The following is a 19961-nucleotide window of genomic DNA, read 5'->3' on the forward strand; positions in this document are numbered from 1 at the left end:
GATAGGGCTATTAGATTAGGTGTAAAAAAATATTTTTTGATAATTTGGTTTGTTATTTTTCATAATTTAGTGTTTGGTTTTTTGTAACTTAGTGTTTGTTTTTTGTAATTTAGTACTTTTAATAAGGTTTAATTGTATATTTAAATAATTTTAGTAGGGTTAGGTTTTTTTAATATGTAATTTAGTTAATTTAATTGGTAGGTTAATTTCATTTTAGTATAATAGTTAGGGAAAGTGCCATAAGTCGGATAAACTAGCGATGTCCATAAATGAGCGTAAATACAATTTTCTGGAGTCGCAAGTGATTTATGGCACGTTAGAAACTGCCGGTGCCTAAGAAAATAAAAAAAAAGTCAAATCTCCTGTAAAAGTCTTACTCGCCTCCCAAAAATAAACCCGACAAGTAAAATCCCTATATCCGCCATCAAACCCACATCAGAACTAATAATAAATGTATTAACCCCTAAAGCGACAACCCCTTTAACGCAATATGCCTAAGTAAACTATTAACCCCTAATCCTCCATTCACCCACATCGCGATCTACCTAATAAAAATATTAACCCACTAAATCCGCCAACATCAACATCGCAAACTACCTAATAAATGTATTTACCCCTAATCCGCCATTCACCCACATCGCAAAGTCCCTATTAAAACTATTAAAGGGACAGTCAAGTCCAAAAAAAACTTTCATTTTTCCAATAGGGCATGTAATTTTAAACAACTTTCCAATTTACTTTTATCAACAATTTTGCTGTGTTCTCTTGGTATTCTAGTTGAAAGCTAAACCTAGGAGGCGCATATGCTAATTTCTAAGCCCTTGAAGGCCGCCTCTATTTTATTTACTTTTCACAGCAGGGAAGAGTAAGCTCATGTAGGCCATATAGATAGCATTGTGATCACGCCCGTGGCTAGTGGCAGACACTGCACTAATTGGCTAAAATACAAGTCAATAGATAATAACTAAAAGTAATGTGATTAGGGGCGGTCAGAAGATGCTTAGATACAAGTCACAGAAGTAAAAAGTGTATTAATATAACAGTGTTGGTTTTGCAAAACTTGGGAATGGGTAATAAAGGGATTATCTATCTTTTTAAACAACAAAAATTCTGGTGTTGACTGTCCCTTTAACCCGTAAGCTGCCATTAACCAACATCGCAACAAAACTTCTAAATCTATTAACCCCAAATCCGCAAACCAACACAACGCAATAATCCTAATAAAACTATTAACCCCTAAACCGCCAAACCCACACAACGCAATAATCCTAATAAAACTATTAGCCCCTAAACCGCCAAACCCCCATAACGCAAATAACTAATTCAATTACTAAGCTACCTAATCCTCAGTGTGCGGTGGTGATCGAAAGAAGATCTCCACGCTTCATGGCTCCATCGCCAGTCTTCAGTTCCGCGCTCTGCGCCGGCTTGTTCCTGGAAGAAGATAGAAAATATTGCCGCTTGGAAGAAGACTTCACAGCTGGACTTCAGGAATCGTGAGTACCTATCTGGGGGTTAGACTTAGGCTTTTTTATTTATTTTTTAGATTAGGGATTTAATGGGCCTTTGAATAAGAGCTGAATGCCCTTTTAAGGGCAGTATAAGAACTGAATGCCCTTTTAAGGGCAATGCCCATAAAAATGCCCCTTTAGGGGCAATGTGTAGTTTTGGATTTTTTACTGTTAGTTTTTTTATTTGGGGGAGTTTGGTGGGTGGGGGATTTTACTGTTAGAGGGGGGACTTAGCATTTTTAATGTAAAAGAGCTGTTTAACTTAAGGCAATGCCCTACAAAGGCCCTTTTAAGTGCTATTGGTAGTTTAGCATTAGATTAGGGGGTGGGGTTATTAATTTTATAGGGATTAGGTTTAATTTTTTTATTTTTGAAATTTTTTGAAAATGTAAGATTTTTTTTATGTTTTGTAATCTTAGATTAAGTTAATCTTAGGTTTTTTATTTTTAAGTAATGTTAGTTTTTTTATTTTAATTGTTTGTAAATTAGAATTTTTTAATTTAGGTCATTGGGGTTAATTTAGGGGTGTTAGGTTAGGGGGTGTTAGTTTAGTGGATTTAGTAATTTAATTAGTTATTTTTGGTGTGGGGGGTTGGTGGATTAGGGGTTAATAGATTTATTAGATGTTTTGCGATGTGGAGGTTGGCAGATTAGGGGTTAATATAGTTTATTAGTTATTGTGGTGGGGGTTTGCGTTTGACAGGTAGATATTGCATTAGGTGTTAGTTATTTTCAGGAGGTAGATAGATATTGTGCATGCGTTAGGTGTTATTTTCAGGAGGTAGATAGACATTGCGCATGCATTAGGTGTTAGTTGCTATTTTCAGGGGGTTACGGTGCTCACATACTCAGCGCAAGTCTTGCTGCTCCTGCGTATGTGTGGCGAGGTGAAAATGGAGTAAAATTTCGCTGAATATGTGATACCGATTTGCAGTGCGGTTCTATGTTAGCTTATGGGAATAAAAATTGCAGGCGACGGGTAAAATATACGCGTCGCATTTATATGTGGCACTGTATATGTTATACAAAAACGTGTAAAAAACTGCAATTTTTTTTAAGGTTAATTAGCTGCATGGCCATCATATTTAAAAAGACAAGATTAGGAGTTATTTAGCGCATTTTTTATGTATGTGCTGCTGTGTATATTCTTATGAAGTTTTTGAGAACATAGCTACTGTAAAGGTTATAAAAGAATGTGACCAATTCTGACACTAATAGGAAGCTCTAATTCTATTTAGTGCCTGTTTTTAGCCATATACATGATGTTGCATACAGCTAAAGAGATCTGTAGGAAATGAGAAATGTGAGATAATGAAAGTTACACCACAACATCTATTTGGTGTTTAGCAAGCCAGTTCTTTATTTTTATTTCATACTTGCATTTTTCTGATTAGAATTTACAGAAATGGTGTCATTATGATCAAGAATTAACTGTTTGCTGTTTTGTCTTGTTAGCAATCAAAACATTTTGAACAGGTTTTTCAAAAATCAGAAGTTCCAAAAATACTATTTTGAATAGTCACAATTTACAATATCTAGTACATTGTGATATAATTTTCTTACAGTAATATAAATATTACAAGGTTCTTAAAGGGACGGTAAAGTCAAAATTAAACTTTAATGATTCAGACAGAGCAAGGGATTTTATACAACTTTCCTATTTTGATTATCAAACATACTTAGTTCTCTTGGGACCCTGCGTAATCTGTTGGTGCTTTATAAATAAAGAATTATAATAATAATAATAATAATAATAATAATAATAATAATAATAATAATAATAATAAAAGAAGGCTCAGGTGCAGCACTGCACCACTGGGAAATAGCTGATTACATCTGGTGAGCCAATGATAAAACGAATATGTGTACAGCCACCAATCACCACCTAGCTCCCAGTATTTCACTGCTGCCTTTGAGGCTAACTTTGTTTACTCTTCAACAAAAGATACAAAGAAAACATAGCACGTTATAGTAGATTTACATTATGTTTAACATTCATGAAAGCTTTATGTTTGTTTTTTAACTTTTTTTTTTTAGCAATTAGAAATGGCACTAGAAATGGGTGTCCTTTTCAACCCCAAGTATTTTCCTTGCGTACAGTTGGTAGCATGCCTTAGACACAATAGTGATATTTAATGCATTAAATGACCACTAATTCTGTGGTATTTGCATAATCAACAAATTCTTATTAAAAAAAACAGTGCAATAACACTTAGGGGTAGATTTATTACATTTCGGACAGACATGATCCGCTGTAGTGGATCATGTCCACTCGACATCGCTAAAGGCCGACAGCATATGCTGTCTGCATTTATCATTGCACAAGCATTTCTTGTGAGATGCTTGTGCAATGCCGCCCCCTGCACATTTGCTGCCAATCACCCGCTAGTGGGGGGTGTCAATGATTGGTGTCCGCCACCTCAGAGGTGGCGGATGAGTTATGAGTTAAGGAGTAGGGATGGGCGAATGTTTCGCAACATTCGAAAAACGGCACGAATTTTAACACATTCGTTCGTTCGAATCGAATTTCGAATGTTTACATAACATTCTAACATTCGATTTTCAAATATTCGGTTTCGAATTTTACGATTACATTCGAAAATATTCGAATTCGAAAAATTCGAATTTAGATTGTAATAGTATTTCTAATGCTTTTTCTTTAAATGTAATATTCGAATTATGCAATATTCGAATTCGAAAAATTCGAATTTAGATTGTAATAGTATTTCTAATGCTTTTTCTTTAAATGTAATATTCGAATTATGCAATACGTGTATTCGAATTCGAAAAATTCGAATTTAGATTGTAATAGTATTTCTAATGCTTTTTCTTTAAATGTAATATTCGAATGATGCAATACGTGTATTCGAATTCGAAAAATTCGAATTTAGATTGTAATAGTATTTCTAATGCTTTTTCTTTAAATGTAATATTCGAATTATGCAATATTCGAATTCGAAAAATTCGAATTTAGATTGTAATAGTATTTCTAATGCTTTTTCTTTAAATGTAATATTCGAATTATGCAATACGTGTATTCGAATTCGAAAAATTCGAATTTAGATTGTAATAGTATTTCTAATGCTTTTTCTTTAAATGTAATATTCGAATTATGCAATATTCGAATTCGAAAAATTCGAATTTAGATTGTAATAGTATTTCTAATGCTTTTTCTTTAAATGTAATATTCGAATTATGCAATATTCGAATTCGAAAAATTCGAATTTAGATTGTAATAGTATTTCTAATGCTTTTTCTTTAAATGTAATATTCGAATTATGCAATACGTGTATTCGAATTCGAAAAATTCGAATTTAGATTGTAATAGTATTTCTAATGCTTTTTCTTTAAATGTAATATTCGAATTATGCAATACGTGTATTCGAATTCGAAAAATTCGAATTTAGATTGTAATAGTATTTCTAATGCTTTTTCTTTAAATGTAATATTCGAATTATGCAATATTCGAATTCGAAAAATTTGAATTTAGATTGTAATAGTATTTCTAATGCTTTTTCTTTAAATGTTATATTCGAATTATGCAATATTCGAATTCGAAAAATTCGAATTTAGATTGTAATAGTATTTCTAATGCTTTTTCTTTAAATGTAATATTCGAATTATGCAATACGTGTATTCGAATTCGAAAAATTCGAATTTAGATTGTAATAGTATTTCTAATGCTTTTTCTTTAAATGTAATATTCGAATTATGCAATATTCGAATTCAAAAAATTCGAATTTAGATTGTAATAGTATTTCTAATGCTTTTTCTTAAAATGTAATATTCGAATTATGCAATACGTGTATTCGAATTCGAAAAATTCGAATTTAGATTGTAATAGTATTTCTAATGCTTTTAAATGTAATATTCGAATTATGCAATATTCAAATTCGAAAAATTCGAATTTATATTCGAATTCGAAAAATTCGAATTTCGAATGTAGACATTCGATATAATTATAAACATTCGAATTCGAAAGTGACATTCGAAAACTGTAAATAACATTCGATTTTCGAATTTTTAAGAATATTCGTTCTTATCGACATTCGAATTTAGAATTCGAATTTCGGTAATAACATTCGTTCTACATTCGAAATTCGAAAATTTGCACATTCGCCCATCCCTATTAAGGAGCAGTAGTCTTAAGACCGCTGCTTCTTAACTTATGTTTCCAGTGAGCCTGAAGGCTTGCGCGGAAACAGCTGTATTCGCAGCTTAATAAATCTAGCCCCAAGTCTGAATTTCAAATGAGTAGTAGATAGATAATGACACATTTCTAAGCTATTTTAATTTTCCTTCCCCCTGTATTATTTTTGTGTATGTAATTTGGTGACTAAAATGCCCATCTTGTACAAATTGCTCTAAACATATAACATTTAAAACAGAGCTGCAAAGATATATTACAAAATTATAATTTGTAATTTGTGTGGGTGTGGGGCTTACCAGGATTATTAAGACCTTCATGATTAGGCAGAGAATTTTGGGTGGGGTGGGCATTCCAAACAAACGGCTTTTACGTTTTTACGAGTCTTGCATTACGAGTAAAAAAGCAGCGTTAAGCCACATAACGCTGCTTTTTTACTACCGCTGGTATTATGAGTCTCGTAGGTACAGCTGTCTTGCACACTTTTTTGGCCTTACTGCAAATCAACTTACGCAAATTGCGTATAGTCTTTTTTCTATGGGATTTCCATAGAATAGGTATTACGAGCTTGTCCTTGGAGGCCACAAAGTGAGCGGTACAGCCTACCCCGTCAAGATTCCTAACGCATTTTAAAGTCAGTAGTTATGAGTTTTACACTACAACGCTGTAGCATAAAACTCATAACTAAAGTGCTAAAAAGTAAACTAACACCCATAAACTACCTATAACTACAAGATCTGTACCGTAAACTGAAAGTCAGTAGTTATGGGTTTTACGTTTACGTTACAAAGCTGTAGCATAAAACTCATAACTAAAGTGTCACAAAGTACACTAACACCCATAAACTACCTATTAACCCCTAAACCTAAACCCTCCCACATTGCAAACACTAAAATAAAATTATTAACCCCTAATCTGCCGCTCCCGACATCGCCGCCACTACAATAAACATATTAACCTCTAAACCACCGCACTCCCGCCTTGCAAACATTAGTTAATTATTATTAACCCCTAATCTGCTGTCCCTAACATCGCCGCCACCTACCTATATTTATTAACCCCTAATCTGCCTCCCCCAACGTCGCCGCCACTATATTAAATTTATTAACCCCTAAATCTAAGTCTAACCCTAACAACCCCTAACTTAAATATAATTAAAATAAATATAAATAAAACTTACTATTAATAACTAAATAATCCCTATTTAAAACTAAATACTTACCTATAAAATAAACCCTAAGATAGCTACAATATAACTAATAGTTACATTGTAGCTAGCTTACGATTTACTTTTATTTTACAGGCAAGTTTGTATTTATTTTAACTAGGTAGAATAGTTACTAAATAGTTATTAACTATTTAATAACTACCTAGCTAAAATAAATACAAATTTACCTATAAAATAAAACCTAACACCTAACACTACACTACAATTAAATACATTCCCTAAATTAAATACAATTAACTACATTCAAAACAATTAGCTAAATTACAAAAAAAAAAAAACTAAATTACAGAAAATAAAAAATTAATTACAAGATCTTTAAACTAATTACACCTAATCTAATAGCCCTATCAAAATAAAAAAAAGTCCACCCAAAATAAAAAACTCTAGCCTAAGCTAAACTACCAATAGCCCTTAAAATGGCCTTTTGCAGGGCATTGCCCCAAAGAAATCAGCTCTTTTACCTGTAAAAAAAAATACAAACAACCCCCCAACAGTAAAACCCACCACCCACACAACCAACCCCCCAAATAAAACCCTAACTAAAAAAACCTAAGCTCTCCATTGCCCTGAAAAGGACATTTGGATGGGCATTGCCCTTAAAAGGGCATTTAGCTCTATTGCGGCCCAAAGCCCTAACCTAAAAAAAAAACACCCAATACACCCTTAAAAAATCCTAACACTAACCCCCGAAGATCCACTTACTTTTGCTCTACGTTCACTTCTTGTCTTTTAACGCTGGGTTTATAAAAACCTGTAATACCAGCACTGTAGGTAAGTGATCGGTGACAATAACGTGCAAGTTAATACCGCACCCCTCATACCGCAAAACTCGTAATCTGGCCGATGGTTTTTTACTATCATGCTAAAGAATGACCCAGGCTGCATTATGGTATAATACGATGACAAATATTCTGTGGGTTCAATTAAAATCAGAGATGATACAGATTTGCCCCTTATATAAACTGTTGTGGTCATCTGAAGATCATAAACCTAGCCACTGGTAATCCTTTACTTTAATCACACACATGGTGTTCCTTGTGGGATAAACTTACCTCAAAATTTCCTCTTTTTAAAATTATAATATATAGAACTACCCTTTTGAGTAATTTTTTCTACCCATTTGGGTCTAGATTATGAGTGGAGGGCTATTTTGCTCTCCATCTTGTGCATTAACTTTGCAAGACGAAGGCTTTTTGTGCATGTCGGGTTGCACTCATATTCCAAGTTTAAAGAATTGAACTTTGAATATCACAACCACGTTAACACATTCTCCGATAGCCTTCAATAGAGCACGAAAACTGTAAAAAAAAATACATGCATACTCGTCTACTAACCCAATAGCGTTTATTCAGTTACACTAAATCTTACATGAATTAGGAATATTTCACCTTCCAATGTTATTCACATAGAAGAATATATTCTATAGATAGATAGATAGATAGATAGATAGATAGATAGATAGATAGATAGATAGATAGATAGATAGATAATAGATAGATAGATACAGGCATATATAGGAAAATCTTTTTAAAAATACTAAGAATATATTCCCCTTTGTGAAGTACAATAACTATATATAACTATAGCTAGGAAACCACAGTGTGCTTGGTTGGTAATTTCCATACCATAGTTACTGATGTTATTGGTTTAGGGGAGTGTTGTGCATGTTAGAATGTGTTTACTAATTTGTGGTATAAGTGTGATTAAGTTAGCAAGAAGTACAATGACTTCTTCCATTGAGGAAATTTTGACAGTGATATGTAGCCACATGGTTATAGTTGCGGTAGTAATAATTTGCTGACATCACAAGGTAGGTGTGTTGTTTATATTGTTAAGATACTTGATAGCAGCATGATTATGTTTACAACAGTAGGAATTGGTTGATTATAGATGACATCACTAGTTGGGTGTGTTATTTGTATTGTCATTGTATTTGTGGGTTACGAGTCAGTTTAGAAGTGCAGGTTTAGCAAATATGATTAATGTAATTACATCTATAGGAAGAAGGTTGGTAATTGGTCCAGCTGTATACAAATGATGGATTTGGACTGTTATGTTATGTACATAAGTAAATGATAAGGCTTGTTAACATTACAATGTACTTAGGGGGAGTTGATTACGCTCTATAGTTGTGGGGGGTATGATCTTAGTTCTGATTGGTGTATCATGAATGACATCATGAGAGGGGTGTGTTCCTTGCTTTGACTTGATATTCAGGACAGGTACTCCATAATTTGTTTGGATATCTTATGCTATTTGTTAGGTAAGAGGCTTCATGACGTTGTAGTTCTGTACATGGGGACAATTGGTATATGTGGAACTTCTTTGTATTGAGCAACTTTTATGTTTAGTTTTTGCTTTTTTACTTTGCTTCGCTCAATGTTGGTGTGTGTTTAATGAGATGGGAGCAATACAGAGATGTATGTGATTTTTGCAATCACTGATGGTGCAGTAATTGTTGATTTTTGTGGGTGGGGTTTACTGATGTATGGTTTAAAAGTTTGCACTGTGCCATAGTACAGGTTGGTCTGAGGGAGGGGCACTGCATATATATATATATATATATATATATATATATACATACATACATATACAGACTTAGACATGTGTAGTATGTATCTTTATGTTAAAGCCCTTTGCATACTTTTTTTTAATGCACTACCCTTCAAGCGAGCTCTGAATACACGCTAACCTTATGCATGTTAAATTTGATTGCATTCAAGCAAATGCGTTTACTGTCAACTTAATTTTATTAAGGTGGCTTTAAGCTTCTACCTGCACTCTGCTAGACTCTTTACATATAATAATCCTCAGGGCGGCATGTGTTTTAGGGCTTGCGGAGAAAGATGAACATATATTCATGTGTGGGGAAGTTGTATACATGTTTTACATTTATGGGAAGAAACGGCTACATTGCTGAGCTCTTTGTTTCTTACAGAAATTCACCTGATCCCTCAACAAGCCCTTCTTCATAACCTGTGGAGTCACATTGAGGTTTAATAAATTGATAGCTTCTATTTGTATGGCTGTTAGGATATGTATTGCCAGATACTGGAAGACTAAGGTACCTAATTTATCAGTAATTTACAAATAAATGGCTAGATTACAAGTGGAGCGATAAATTATCGCTCTCCTGCAAACTATCAAATCTGCCCGTTTGCGGGAGAGTGATACTCCACCAGCCAATTACATGTGGCTCGTTATTGTAGATCTCTGGTCAATTTTCTAAAAGTGCCCCAAATGCCCTTTAAAATAGAAAGCATTGAAATTTTTTTTTTTAAAAAGGAGCATTTTTTTAAAATTAAAAACAACTGCACTAAGCAGTTTTGGCGGTCTTAAGTTTGTTCTCATAGACCGCAATGTAAATATATACACATATTACACATAAATATATATGTATATCATCATATACATATATATTTAAAAATGCTGACCATCTCTGCACTACTTACCCCCTTCGCTGCGTGAGGTTCTGATGCCGTCTGATGGAAGCACACTCTTTAGCGCAATGTTTCCTAGCAATGCGAACGCAATGCGCATGCTGATATTACAAAGTGGAGTGATAATATCGATATTTAGCACTCCTAAAATCAGATATTATCAGCTGGCAAGTTTATCATCAATTATACTAGATAAGAAAAACCAACACTTAGCCTTTTGGGAACCATAGTAATTGTCTGAGGAATTACACAGAGTATAATTATTACTACCCTATATATATATATATATATATATATATATATATATATATATATATATATATATATATATATATATATATATATATATATAAAAAGAGAAGCGCTCAACCTGAAAACGAACAATAGCATAATAGCTTGTTCTATGGCTAGTTACCACCCACGAAGCAGCCTCTTTTTGCTCAACATGTGCCTTTCACAGAGAACAACTTACCTGAAGCATATCAGTCTGATCCTGACTTCACAGTTCAGTCCAGCCCCGAAATACCAGGCAATCCTTCTCTGAATGAGAGAAACAGCAAAAACCCAGACGTACGTTTCAGCCTATTGTGGGCTTCATCAGTGAGGTGCAGCTATAACCCTCTAGGCACACTGAGCAACGGGTCCACGTCTGGATTCCCACATCACACTTAGGGAGACTTCCCAAAATGTCATAATTTGCATAAATAAAAAAAGAGAAGCGCTCAACCTGGAAACGAACAATAGCATAATAGCTTATTCTACGGCTAGTTACCACCCACGAAGCAGCCTCTTTTTGCTCAACATGTGCCTTTCACAGAGAAGAACTTACCTGAAGCATATCAGTCTGATCCTGACTTCACAGTTCAGTCCAGCCCTGAAATACCAGGCAATCCTTCTCTGAATGAGAGAAACAGCAAAACCCCAGACGTACGTACAATTGGGCACAAAGAAGCTACTACCAGGTGGCAACCGGGCCATAGAACAAGCTATTGATGCTGCTGTTCATTCCTGGCAGACTGCTTCTCATTCTTTTTTGCATATGTAATATGACTCTGGGGATAGTCTCCCTAAGGGTGATGGGGGAAACCAGATGTGGACTCCTTGCCCAATGTGCTTAGAGGGATATGGCTGCACCTCACTGACGAGGCCCAAAGGAGGCCGAAACGATCGTCTGGGTTTGTCATGTTCCTTGTTCATAGAAGAATTTCCTGGTATTTCGGGGCTGGACTGACCATGTCGGTGGGATCAGACTGATATACTACAGGTGGCAACCGGGTCATAGAACAAGCTATTGATGCTGCTGTTCTTTCCTGGCAGACTGCTCATTCTGTTTTGCATATATATATATATATATATATATATATATATATATATATAAAAGAAAAATATTTTATTTGCTCTCTTATGAGGTTATTATTTAAGGCTCAGAGGGACTTCATACATATAATTCAGCTTGCATTGGAGGGGGAACTGGTCCTCTTTGTTATATTTTGATTGTAAAGGATTACAGGAGCACACTGTTAATACAGTTTCAGTTTCTTTGGTATTGATTTTTATATGTTTGGGCTTCTATTGAATTTGAGGATGTGGCTATAATAATTGTTATTGACAGAGAGATTTACAAGTTCCAGCAGTTTGAAAAGACTACTGATTTCCTTTTTATGTTTTTTTTTTTCATTTTAATCATACATTATACAGTTCAACTAAAGTAGCACCATTGTTATGCGACACTGCTTGTTTTGTTTTATAATATGTTAAAATTGTGTCTGTGTGTATATATATTTATATATGTGTGTCTGTGTGTGTTGAAATATTAGCAGCAACAAGAATCCATCTGCTATAATTGGTTTTCTCATATGAATTAGTTACAGCTGTTGGGCAAGAAATGATAAGCAATGTTTAGGTTTATCATCTTTTTGGCCAATAGCTGTAACTAATCCTTAAATGTTATGTTTTCAGTATTTGCTTCTTCTTGTATAAGCGAATGTCAACTAAATGTTTTAAGTATATTTGTGATAAAGCCCTGTTGGAGCATTTCTACCTGTGTCAGTAGATATGCACCTGATTTATTCTGAAAGTCCTGCCAAGGACATAGGATGTTAATCCATTTAAGGGCTCCATGTACGAAGCAGCATAAGCTGCTCTGGAGCCCTTGCAGGGCAGTTTCACACATGTGAGTCTGCTTCCCTCAATGTAAGAAGCAGCATTCATTAGACAACTGATTCTTACACTCTTCAACACCTCTGAGGTGGTGAAAAGATATCACTGAAAGCTTGCTCACTTTTGGTGATTGACAGTCCCTACTCTCGTGTGATTGGTCATGCGAGTAAAGGGATGGGCATTACACACTCATCTGAGTGTGTGATGATGCATACGGGCCAGCGGACAAACAGATCCGCTGCCAGTATGCAGCAAAGGCGTGCGGACAGCTTCTCAAGTTGAGAAGCTTGTCTGCACTTCATTTAATACATGGGGCCGTAATGCTGAGACTGAGGTCAAGTGTATACCCTATTAATTTCCAATTATGCATATCAATCCATCACGTAACACTACGTGATGCTACTAGGAAAGAGATGAATGGCAGGGTAAACTGGAAATCTCTGCACTGTCCTATGCTGAATATTGGCTGAAGATTGAAAGGTTAAATCAGTGGGTCTATGAGGATTTTATTGTAAACAATAAAGACCACAAGATAGATGGTGGATACAAATCAGGAAGTCCTGTAGAATGAAACAAATAGTTAAAAAAGAAAAAAAAAGTAAATTATAAAATAACTTATTTTCCATTTCGCAGCTGGGTAATTTGCTGTTTAAGAAAGGTAATTGTTTATTTCTGTTGTTTTACTTTGCTATCCCTCTGAGGCTGATATATGCATTTCAAATGTGTATATTGATTATTTTCCACTCTGTACTCTTGCACGGCATATTGTTAGGCTAACTTTTTATCTGCAAAATATTTTTTTAAGTAGAGTAGCTAATTAAATTTTAAGTTTTAATTGACATTAACAAAAACTCCACAAGAGGACTGATCAATAATATATATATATATATATATATATATATATATATATATATATATATATATATATATATATATATATATATATATATATATATAAAAAGAAGTGTTCAGAATATATCTTTTTAAAATGTTTCTAATCTTGATGGTGCTTTTATATATTATTAAAATTGAACGATCACTGTAACTTAATAATGACAAATACATTATCTCTAGGTCACCCTAATTTTAGAACTATAGGGGTGATCTGTATTTTAATAAATTATATATTTTTTGCATCTCAGTGTTTTCCTTTTTTTTTTTTTTTTAAATATTATAGTATAAATGTTCCTTAAAGGGAAATCCTCACTCTTGGGGGTTAATTTATTAAATCTGGTGGAAAGATACGCTGTAGCGTATCATGTCCGCCAGACATCGCTGAATGCGGACAGCATACGCTGTCCTTATTCAGCATTGCACAAGCAGTTCTAATGAACTGCTTGTGCAATACTGCCCCCTGCAGATTTGTGGCCAATTGGCCGTTAGCAGGGGGTGTCAATTAGCCCGATCATATAGGATCGGGCCGATTGCTATACGCAGCCTCAGAGGTGGCGTATGAGCTAAGGAGCAGCGGTCTATAGGCAGCTGCTTCTTAACTCCTGTTTCCGGCGAGCGTAAAGACTCGCGCAGAAACAGGGTGAATTGGTTTGAACTTTGGTTCTGAAGGGCCACAGGCATTGTCTGTGTGCATGAGACTTGCTAATTTGTATTTACCTGGGACCTTTTTAAGCTAATATTGATGAGGCAATTGCCTTCCATAATCAGTCACTCACTAACCACTTTCTCTCCTGCTCTAGATACCAGTATTGCTCAGATTAGGTAATGTTGTTGGGGTCAATCCCCTTTTTAGATTAGCTTTAGAGCAATCCGTGTATTCTCTGAGCCTTGAGGGTTAAGGTGTATTGTAACTAATACCCAGGGTAGTAATTTTGTTTTTGAAGTCTCACACACACAGTCCTGATCTCCTTTTTAACCTAAGTTTTAAGTGTATGTCTCACATATTCATGTTATACATTTGGTACTATTTACCACATTTTTTTATTCTATCAATAGTAAAAGTTACGTTTTAATTACCAGTTCTTGACACAATCTGGTTTTCAATGCATATTGTTACTAATTATAGTGTTTTGTGAGTGCTGGGTACTGTCAAACTTCTCTCTCTCTTGTTTGTACCTACATATCTATCAGACAGTCAGCACCCCCCTTCTTCTACACTATACCAGTGAAACTAACTGGTATAAACATAATACTGAATAGACTATATATCTATAATTATTACAGTATATTATACCTTAAGGGGTTTGATATTTGTTTAAATTAACACTGTTGCTACTATTTCCACAGTAAAATATGTCTTACTAACAGCAGTGAGACCACACTGTTTCTGAAGGCCTTGCCAATGAAACATCACAGATATAGCCCATTGGAAGCAGCCCCAGACAAGCAATCTCTGGGACAGCATGAGTTAAAAAACTGACAGTCATTTTCCAAACTTATATATATATATATATATATATATATATATATATATATATATATATATATATATATATATATATATATATATATATATATATTGGGGCAAAAAAGTATTTAGTCAGCCACCAATTGTGCAAGTTCTCCCACTTAAGAAGATGAGAGAGGCCTGTAATTTTCATCATAGGTATACCTCAACTATGAGAGACAAAATGTGGAAACAAACCCAGACAATCACATTGTCTGATTTGGAAAGAATTTATTTGCATATTATGGTGGAAAATAAGTATTTGGTCACCTACAAACAAGCAAGATTTCTGGCTCTCACAGACCTGTATCTTCTTCTTTAAGAGGCTCCTCTGTCCTCCACTCATTACCTGTATTAATGGCACCTGTTTGAACTTGTTATCAGTATAAAAGACACCTGTCTACAACCTCAAACAGTCACACTCCAGACTCCACTATGGTGAAGACCAAAGAGCTGTCGAAGGACACCAGAAACAAAATTGTAGACCTGTAGACACCAGGCTGGGAAGACTAAATCTGCAATAGGCAAGAGCTTGGTGTGAAAAAATCAACTGTGGGAGCAATAATTAGAAAATGGAAGACATACAAGACCACTGATAATCTCCCTCGATCTGGGGCTCCACGCAATATCTCACCCCGTAGGGTCAAAATGATCACAAGAACGGTGAGCAAACATCCCAGAACCACACGGGGGGACCTAGTGAATGACCTGCAGCGAGCTGGGACCAACGTAACAAAGGCTACCATCAGTAACACACTACGCCACCAGGGACTCAGATCCTGCAGTGCCAGACGTGTTCCCCTGCTTAAGCCAGTACATGTCCGGGCCCATCTGAAGCATGCTAGAGAGCATTTGGATGATCCAGAAGCGGATTGGGAGAATATCATATGGTCAGATGAAACCAAAGTAGAACTGTTTGGTAGAAACACAACTCGTCATGTTTGGAGGAGAGAGAATGCTGAGTTGCAACCAAAGAACACCATACCTACTGTGAAGCATGGGGGTGGCAACATCATGCTTTGGGGCTGTTTCTCTGCAAAGGGAACAGGATGACTGATGCGTGTACATGAAAGAATGAATGGGGCCATGTATCGTGAGATTTTTAGTGCAAACCTCCTTCCATCAGCAAGGGCATTGAAGATGAAACGTGGCTGGGTCTTTCAGCATGACAATGATCCCAAACACACTGCCCGGGCAACGAAGGAGTGGCTTCGTAAGAAGCATTTCAAGGTCCTGGAGTGGCCTAGCCATTCTCCAGATCTCAACCCCATAGAAAACCTTTGGAGGGAGTTGAAAGTCCGTGTTGCCCAGCGACAGCCCCAAAACATCACTGCTCTAGAGGAGATCTGCATGCAGGAATGGGCCAACATACCAGCAACAGTGTGTGACAACCTTGTGAAGACTTACAGAAAACGTTTGACCTCTGTCATTGCCAACAAAGGATATGTAACAAAGTATTGAGATGAACTTTTGATATTGACCAAATACTTATTTTCCACCATAATTTGCAAATAAATTCTTTCCAAATCAGACAATGTGATTGTCTGGATTTGTTTCCACATTTTGTCTCTCATAGTTGAGGTATACCTATGATGAAAATTACAGGCCTCTCTCATCTTCTTAAGTGGGAGAACTTGCACAATTGATGGCTGACTGAATAATTTTTTGCCCCACTGTATATATATATCAATTTGTTCACCATATGCTATTTTATAAAGCATAGTGACAAATGTGTAGATTGTCTTGGTATAAGCATTATGACATGTAACTATTTACCTATAAACATTCACATTAATGCATTAATAATTGTATTAAATGTAAATGTACCTTAATTTCCATTTTGTTTTACAGGTATCACAGTGTTGCTTTCCCTCACTGTATTTATGTTGCTAGTTGCTGAAATAATGCCAGCTACATCAGATTCCGTTCCCCTTATAGGTAAGAAGGCCTTTTTACAATTTATAAAAACTACAAGAGTTGCACTAATATATAGTAATCATCTAGAAAATACTATTAATTTATATATAAATATTATTCATGCTGTAGTGGAGAGCATTGTTTCCTATGCAAAGTGGATAGGATTTAAGGAAAGTATACAATACTAACAAAGAATAACAGATATTAAATATTTGGGGATATAGTGTCTGTCACCTAGAGCCTTAAAGGGACACTAAAACCAACATTTTTCTTTCATGATTCAGTTAGAGAATGTAATTTTAAACAACATTCAAATTTACTTCTATTATTTAATTAGTTTTATTTTTTAGATATCCTTTGCTGAAGAAATAGCTATGCATATGGGTGAGCCAATCACACGAGGCATCTATGTGCACCTACCAATCAGCAGCTACTGAGCCTATCTAGATATGCTTTTCAGCAAAGAATATCAAGAAAGATAATAAAACAAATTAGATAATAGAAGTAAATTAGAAAGTTGTTTAAAATTGCACGCTCTTTCTAAATCATGAAAGAAAAAATTTGGCTTTCATGTCCCTTTAACAAGCATTATCAACTAAAGGATTAAACATTAATGACTAACCTAGATATATGGTTTTATAAATAAATATATTTATAAAATCCCGTGGCTTATTCAGTAGCAAACACCCCATTCACTTGAATGTTGCAGCGTCTCCCATTAATATGTTACTCTATGGCAAGCCTGCCCTTTAAACAGGGCGAAGGGGGCACCCACCCAGAGCCCTACACTTTAGGGGGGCTCTGCATTGTCAGGGGTAAAAGGTAGGATAAGGTGCAATGTACATCCTGTATTTAGTTTATCAAGTGTTTATGTTATCAGGGGTGGGATTAAAGGGGGTTGGATAAGGAGGCTGGGCTGATGGGCCCCACAAATATGCGTTGCCCAGGGTACTGCAAATGCTAAGAGATGCACTGCACTATGGTATTTATTCACTAAAGTGCACACAACTGTCAATTGTTTAAGTGAATCCGGTCATAGAATAAATAACACAGTAATTTGTTATACTGGAGGGGTCGGAAAAGCTGATAGATAATGAACCTTATGCTGATTAAAACTATTAAAAGTATATGGACACAAATGCAATCATATACAGATTTACATATGAATATGTATGTACTTTGTGTATAATAACACCCACACTCAACTAAATATGCCTTGGCTTTGAAAACATACGGCTAGATTACGAGTTTTTGTCGGTAAGGCTTGCGGGGCTAACGCTCCTTTTTTTCTTACCGCTCCCTTAAGCCAACCCTGGTATTAAGAGTTTTCTGCAAGCCAGCAATAGCCTCAGAAAAGTGAGCGTTGAGCAAAATTTAGCTCCACATCTCACCTCGATACCATCGTTGCTTACGGTAGCGGTAAGCTGGCAAAACGTGCTCGTCCACGAATTTCCCCATAGGAAACAATGGGGCTGAGCTGGCTGAAAAAAACACCTGCAAAAAAGCAACATTCAGCTCCTAACGCAGCCAAATTGTTTCCTATGGGAAAATAAAAAATATGTCTACACCTAATGCCCTAACATGAACCCCAAGTCTAAACACCCCTAATCTTACACTTACTAACCCCTAATCTGCCGCCCCCTGACATCGTCACAACCTGCATTATACTATTAACCCCTAATCTGCCGCTCTGGACACCGCCGCCACCTACATTATACTTATAAACCCCTAATCTGCTGCCCCCAACATCGCCGACACCTACATTATAGTTATTAACCCCTAATCTACCCCCCCCAACGTCGCCACAACTATATTAAATTTATTAATCCCTAATCTGCCGCCGCCAACGTCGCCACCACTATAATAAAGTTATTAACCCCTAAACCTAAAGTCTAACCCTAACCCTACCCCCCCCAAACTTAAATATAATAAATAATAAACAAAATTAATTTAACATAATTAAATAAATTAATCCTATTTAAAACTAAATACTTACCTATAAAACTAACTAATAGTTACATTGTAGTTATTTTAGGATTTATTTTTATTTTACAGGCAACTTTGTATTTATTTTAACTAGGTAGAATAGTTATTAAATAGTTATTACCTATTTAATAACCACCTAGCTAAAATAAGTACAAAATTACCTGTAAAATAAATCCTAACCTAAGTTACAATTACACCTAACACTACACTATCATTACCTAAACTAATTACCTAAACTACCTACAATTAATTACAATTAAATTAACTAAATTACGGAAAAAAAACACTAAATTACAGAAAATAAAGAATTACAAGAATTTTAAACTAATTACACCTAATCTAATCCCCCTAATAAAATAAAAAAGCCCCCCAAAATAATAAAATATCCCTACCCTATACTAAATTACAAATAGCCCTTAAAAGGGCCTTTTGCGGGGCATTGCCCCAAAGTAATCAGCTCTTTTACCTTTAAAAAAATAAATAATACAATACTCCCCCCAACATTACAACCCACCACCCACACACCCCTACTCTAAAACCCACCCAATCCCCCCTTAAAAAAACCTAACACTAACCCCCTGAAGATCACCCTACCTTGAGCCGTCTTCACCCAGCCAGGCACAAGTGGTCCTCCATACAGCAGAAGTCTTCATCTGATCGGGGCAGAAGAGATCCTCCAGACGGCAGAAGGCTTCATCCAGGCGGCATCTTCTATCTTCATCCTTCCGGAGCGGAGCGGGTCCATCTTCAATCCAGCCGACGTGGAGCATCCTCTTCAAACAAAGTCCTAACAAAGAATGAAGGTTCCTTTAAATGACATCATCCAAGATGGCGTCCCTTGAATTCCGATTGGCTGATAGAATCCTATCAGCCAATCGGAATTAAGGTAGGAAAAATCCTATTGGCTGATGCTATCAGCCAATCGGATTGAAGTGCAATCCGATTGGCTAATCCAATCAGCCAATAGGATTGACCTCGCATTCTATTGGCTGTTCCAATAGGATTTTTCCTACCTTAATTCCGATTGTCTGATAGGATTCTATCAGCCAATCGGAATTCAAGGGACGCCATTTTGGATGACGTCATTTAAAGGAACCTTCATTCTTCGTTAGGACTTCATTGAAGAGGATGCTCCGCGTCGGCTGGATTGAAGATGGACCCGCTCCGCTCC

The 19961-nt window shown here is 35.6% G+C and overlaps 1 protein-coding gene across 1 annotated transcript in view; it reads left to right on the top strand.

The window, feature by feature from the left end:
- Positions 1-19961, top strand: part of CHRNA7 (cholinergic receptor nicotinic alpha 7 subunit) — a 509577-nt gene that overhangs the window by 473891 nt on the left and 15725 nt on the right. Inside the window, exon 8 of the mRNA XM_053717538.1 lies at positions 16739-16825. Within this exon, the coding sequence (XP_053573513.1) occupies positions 16739-16825 (87 nt within the window). The remainder of the gene's footprint in view (positions 1-16738; positions 16826-19961) is intronic.

Source organism: Bombina bombina, chromosome 6 (genome assembly GCF_027579735.1).
Source record: "Bombina bombina isolate aBomBom1 chromosome 6, aBomBom1.pri, whole genome shotgun sequence".
Lineage (NCBI taxonomy): Eukaryota > Metazoa > Chordata > Amphibia > Anura > Bombinatoridae > Bombina > Bombina bombina.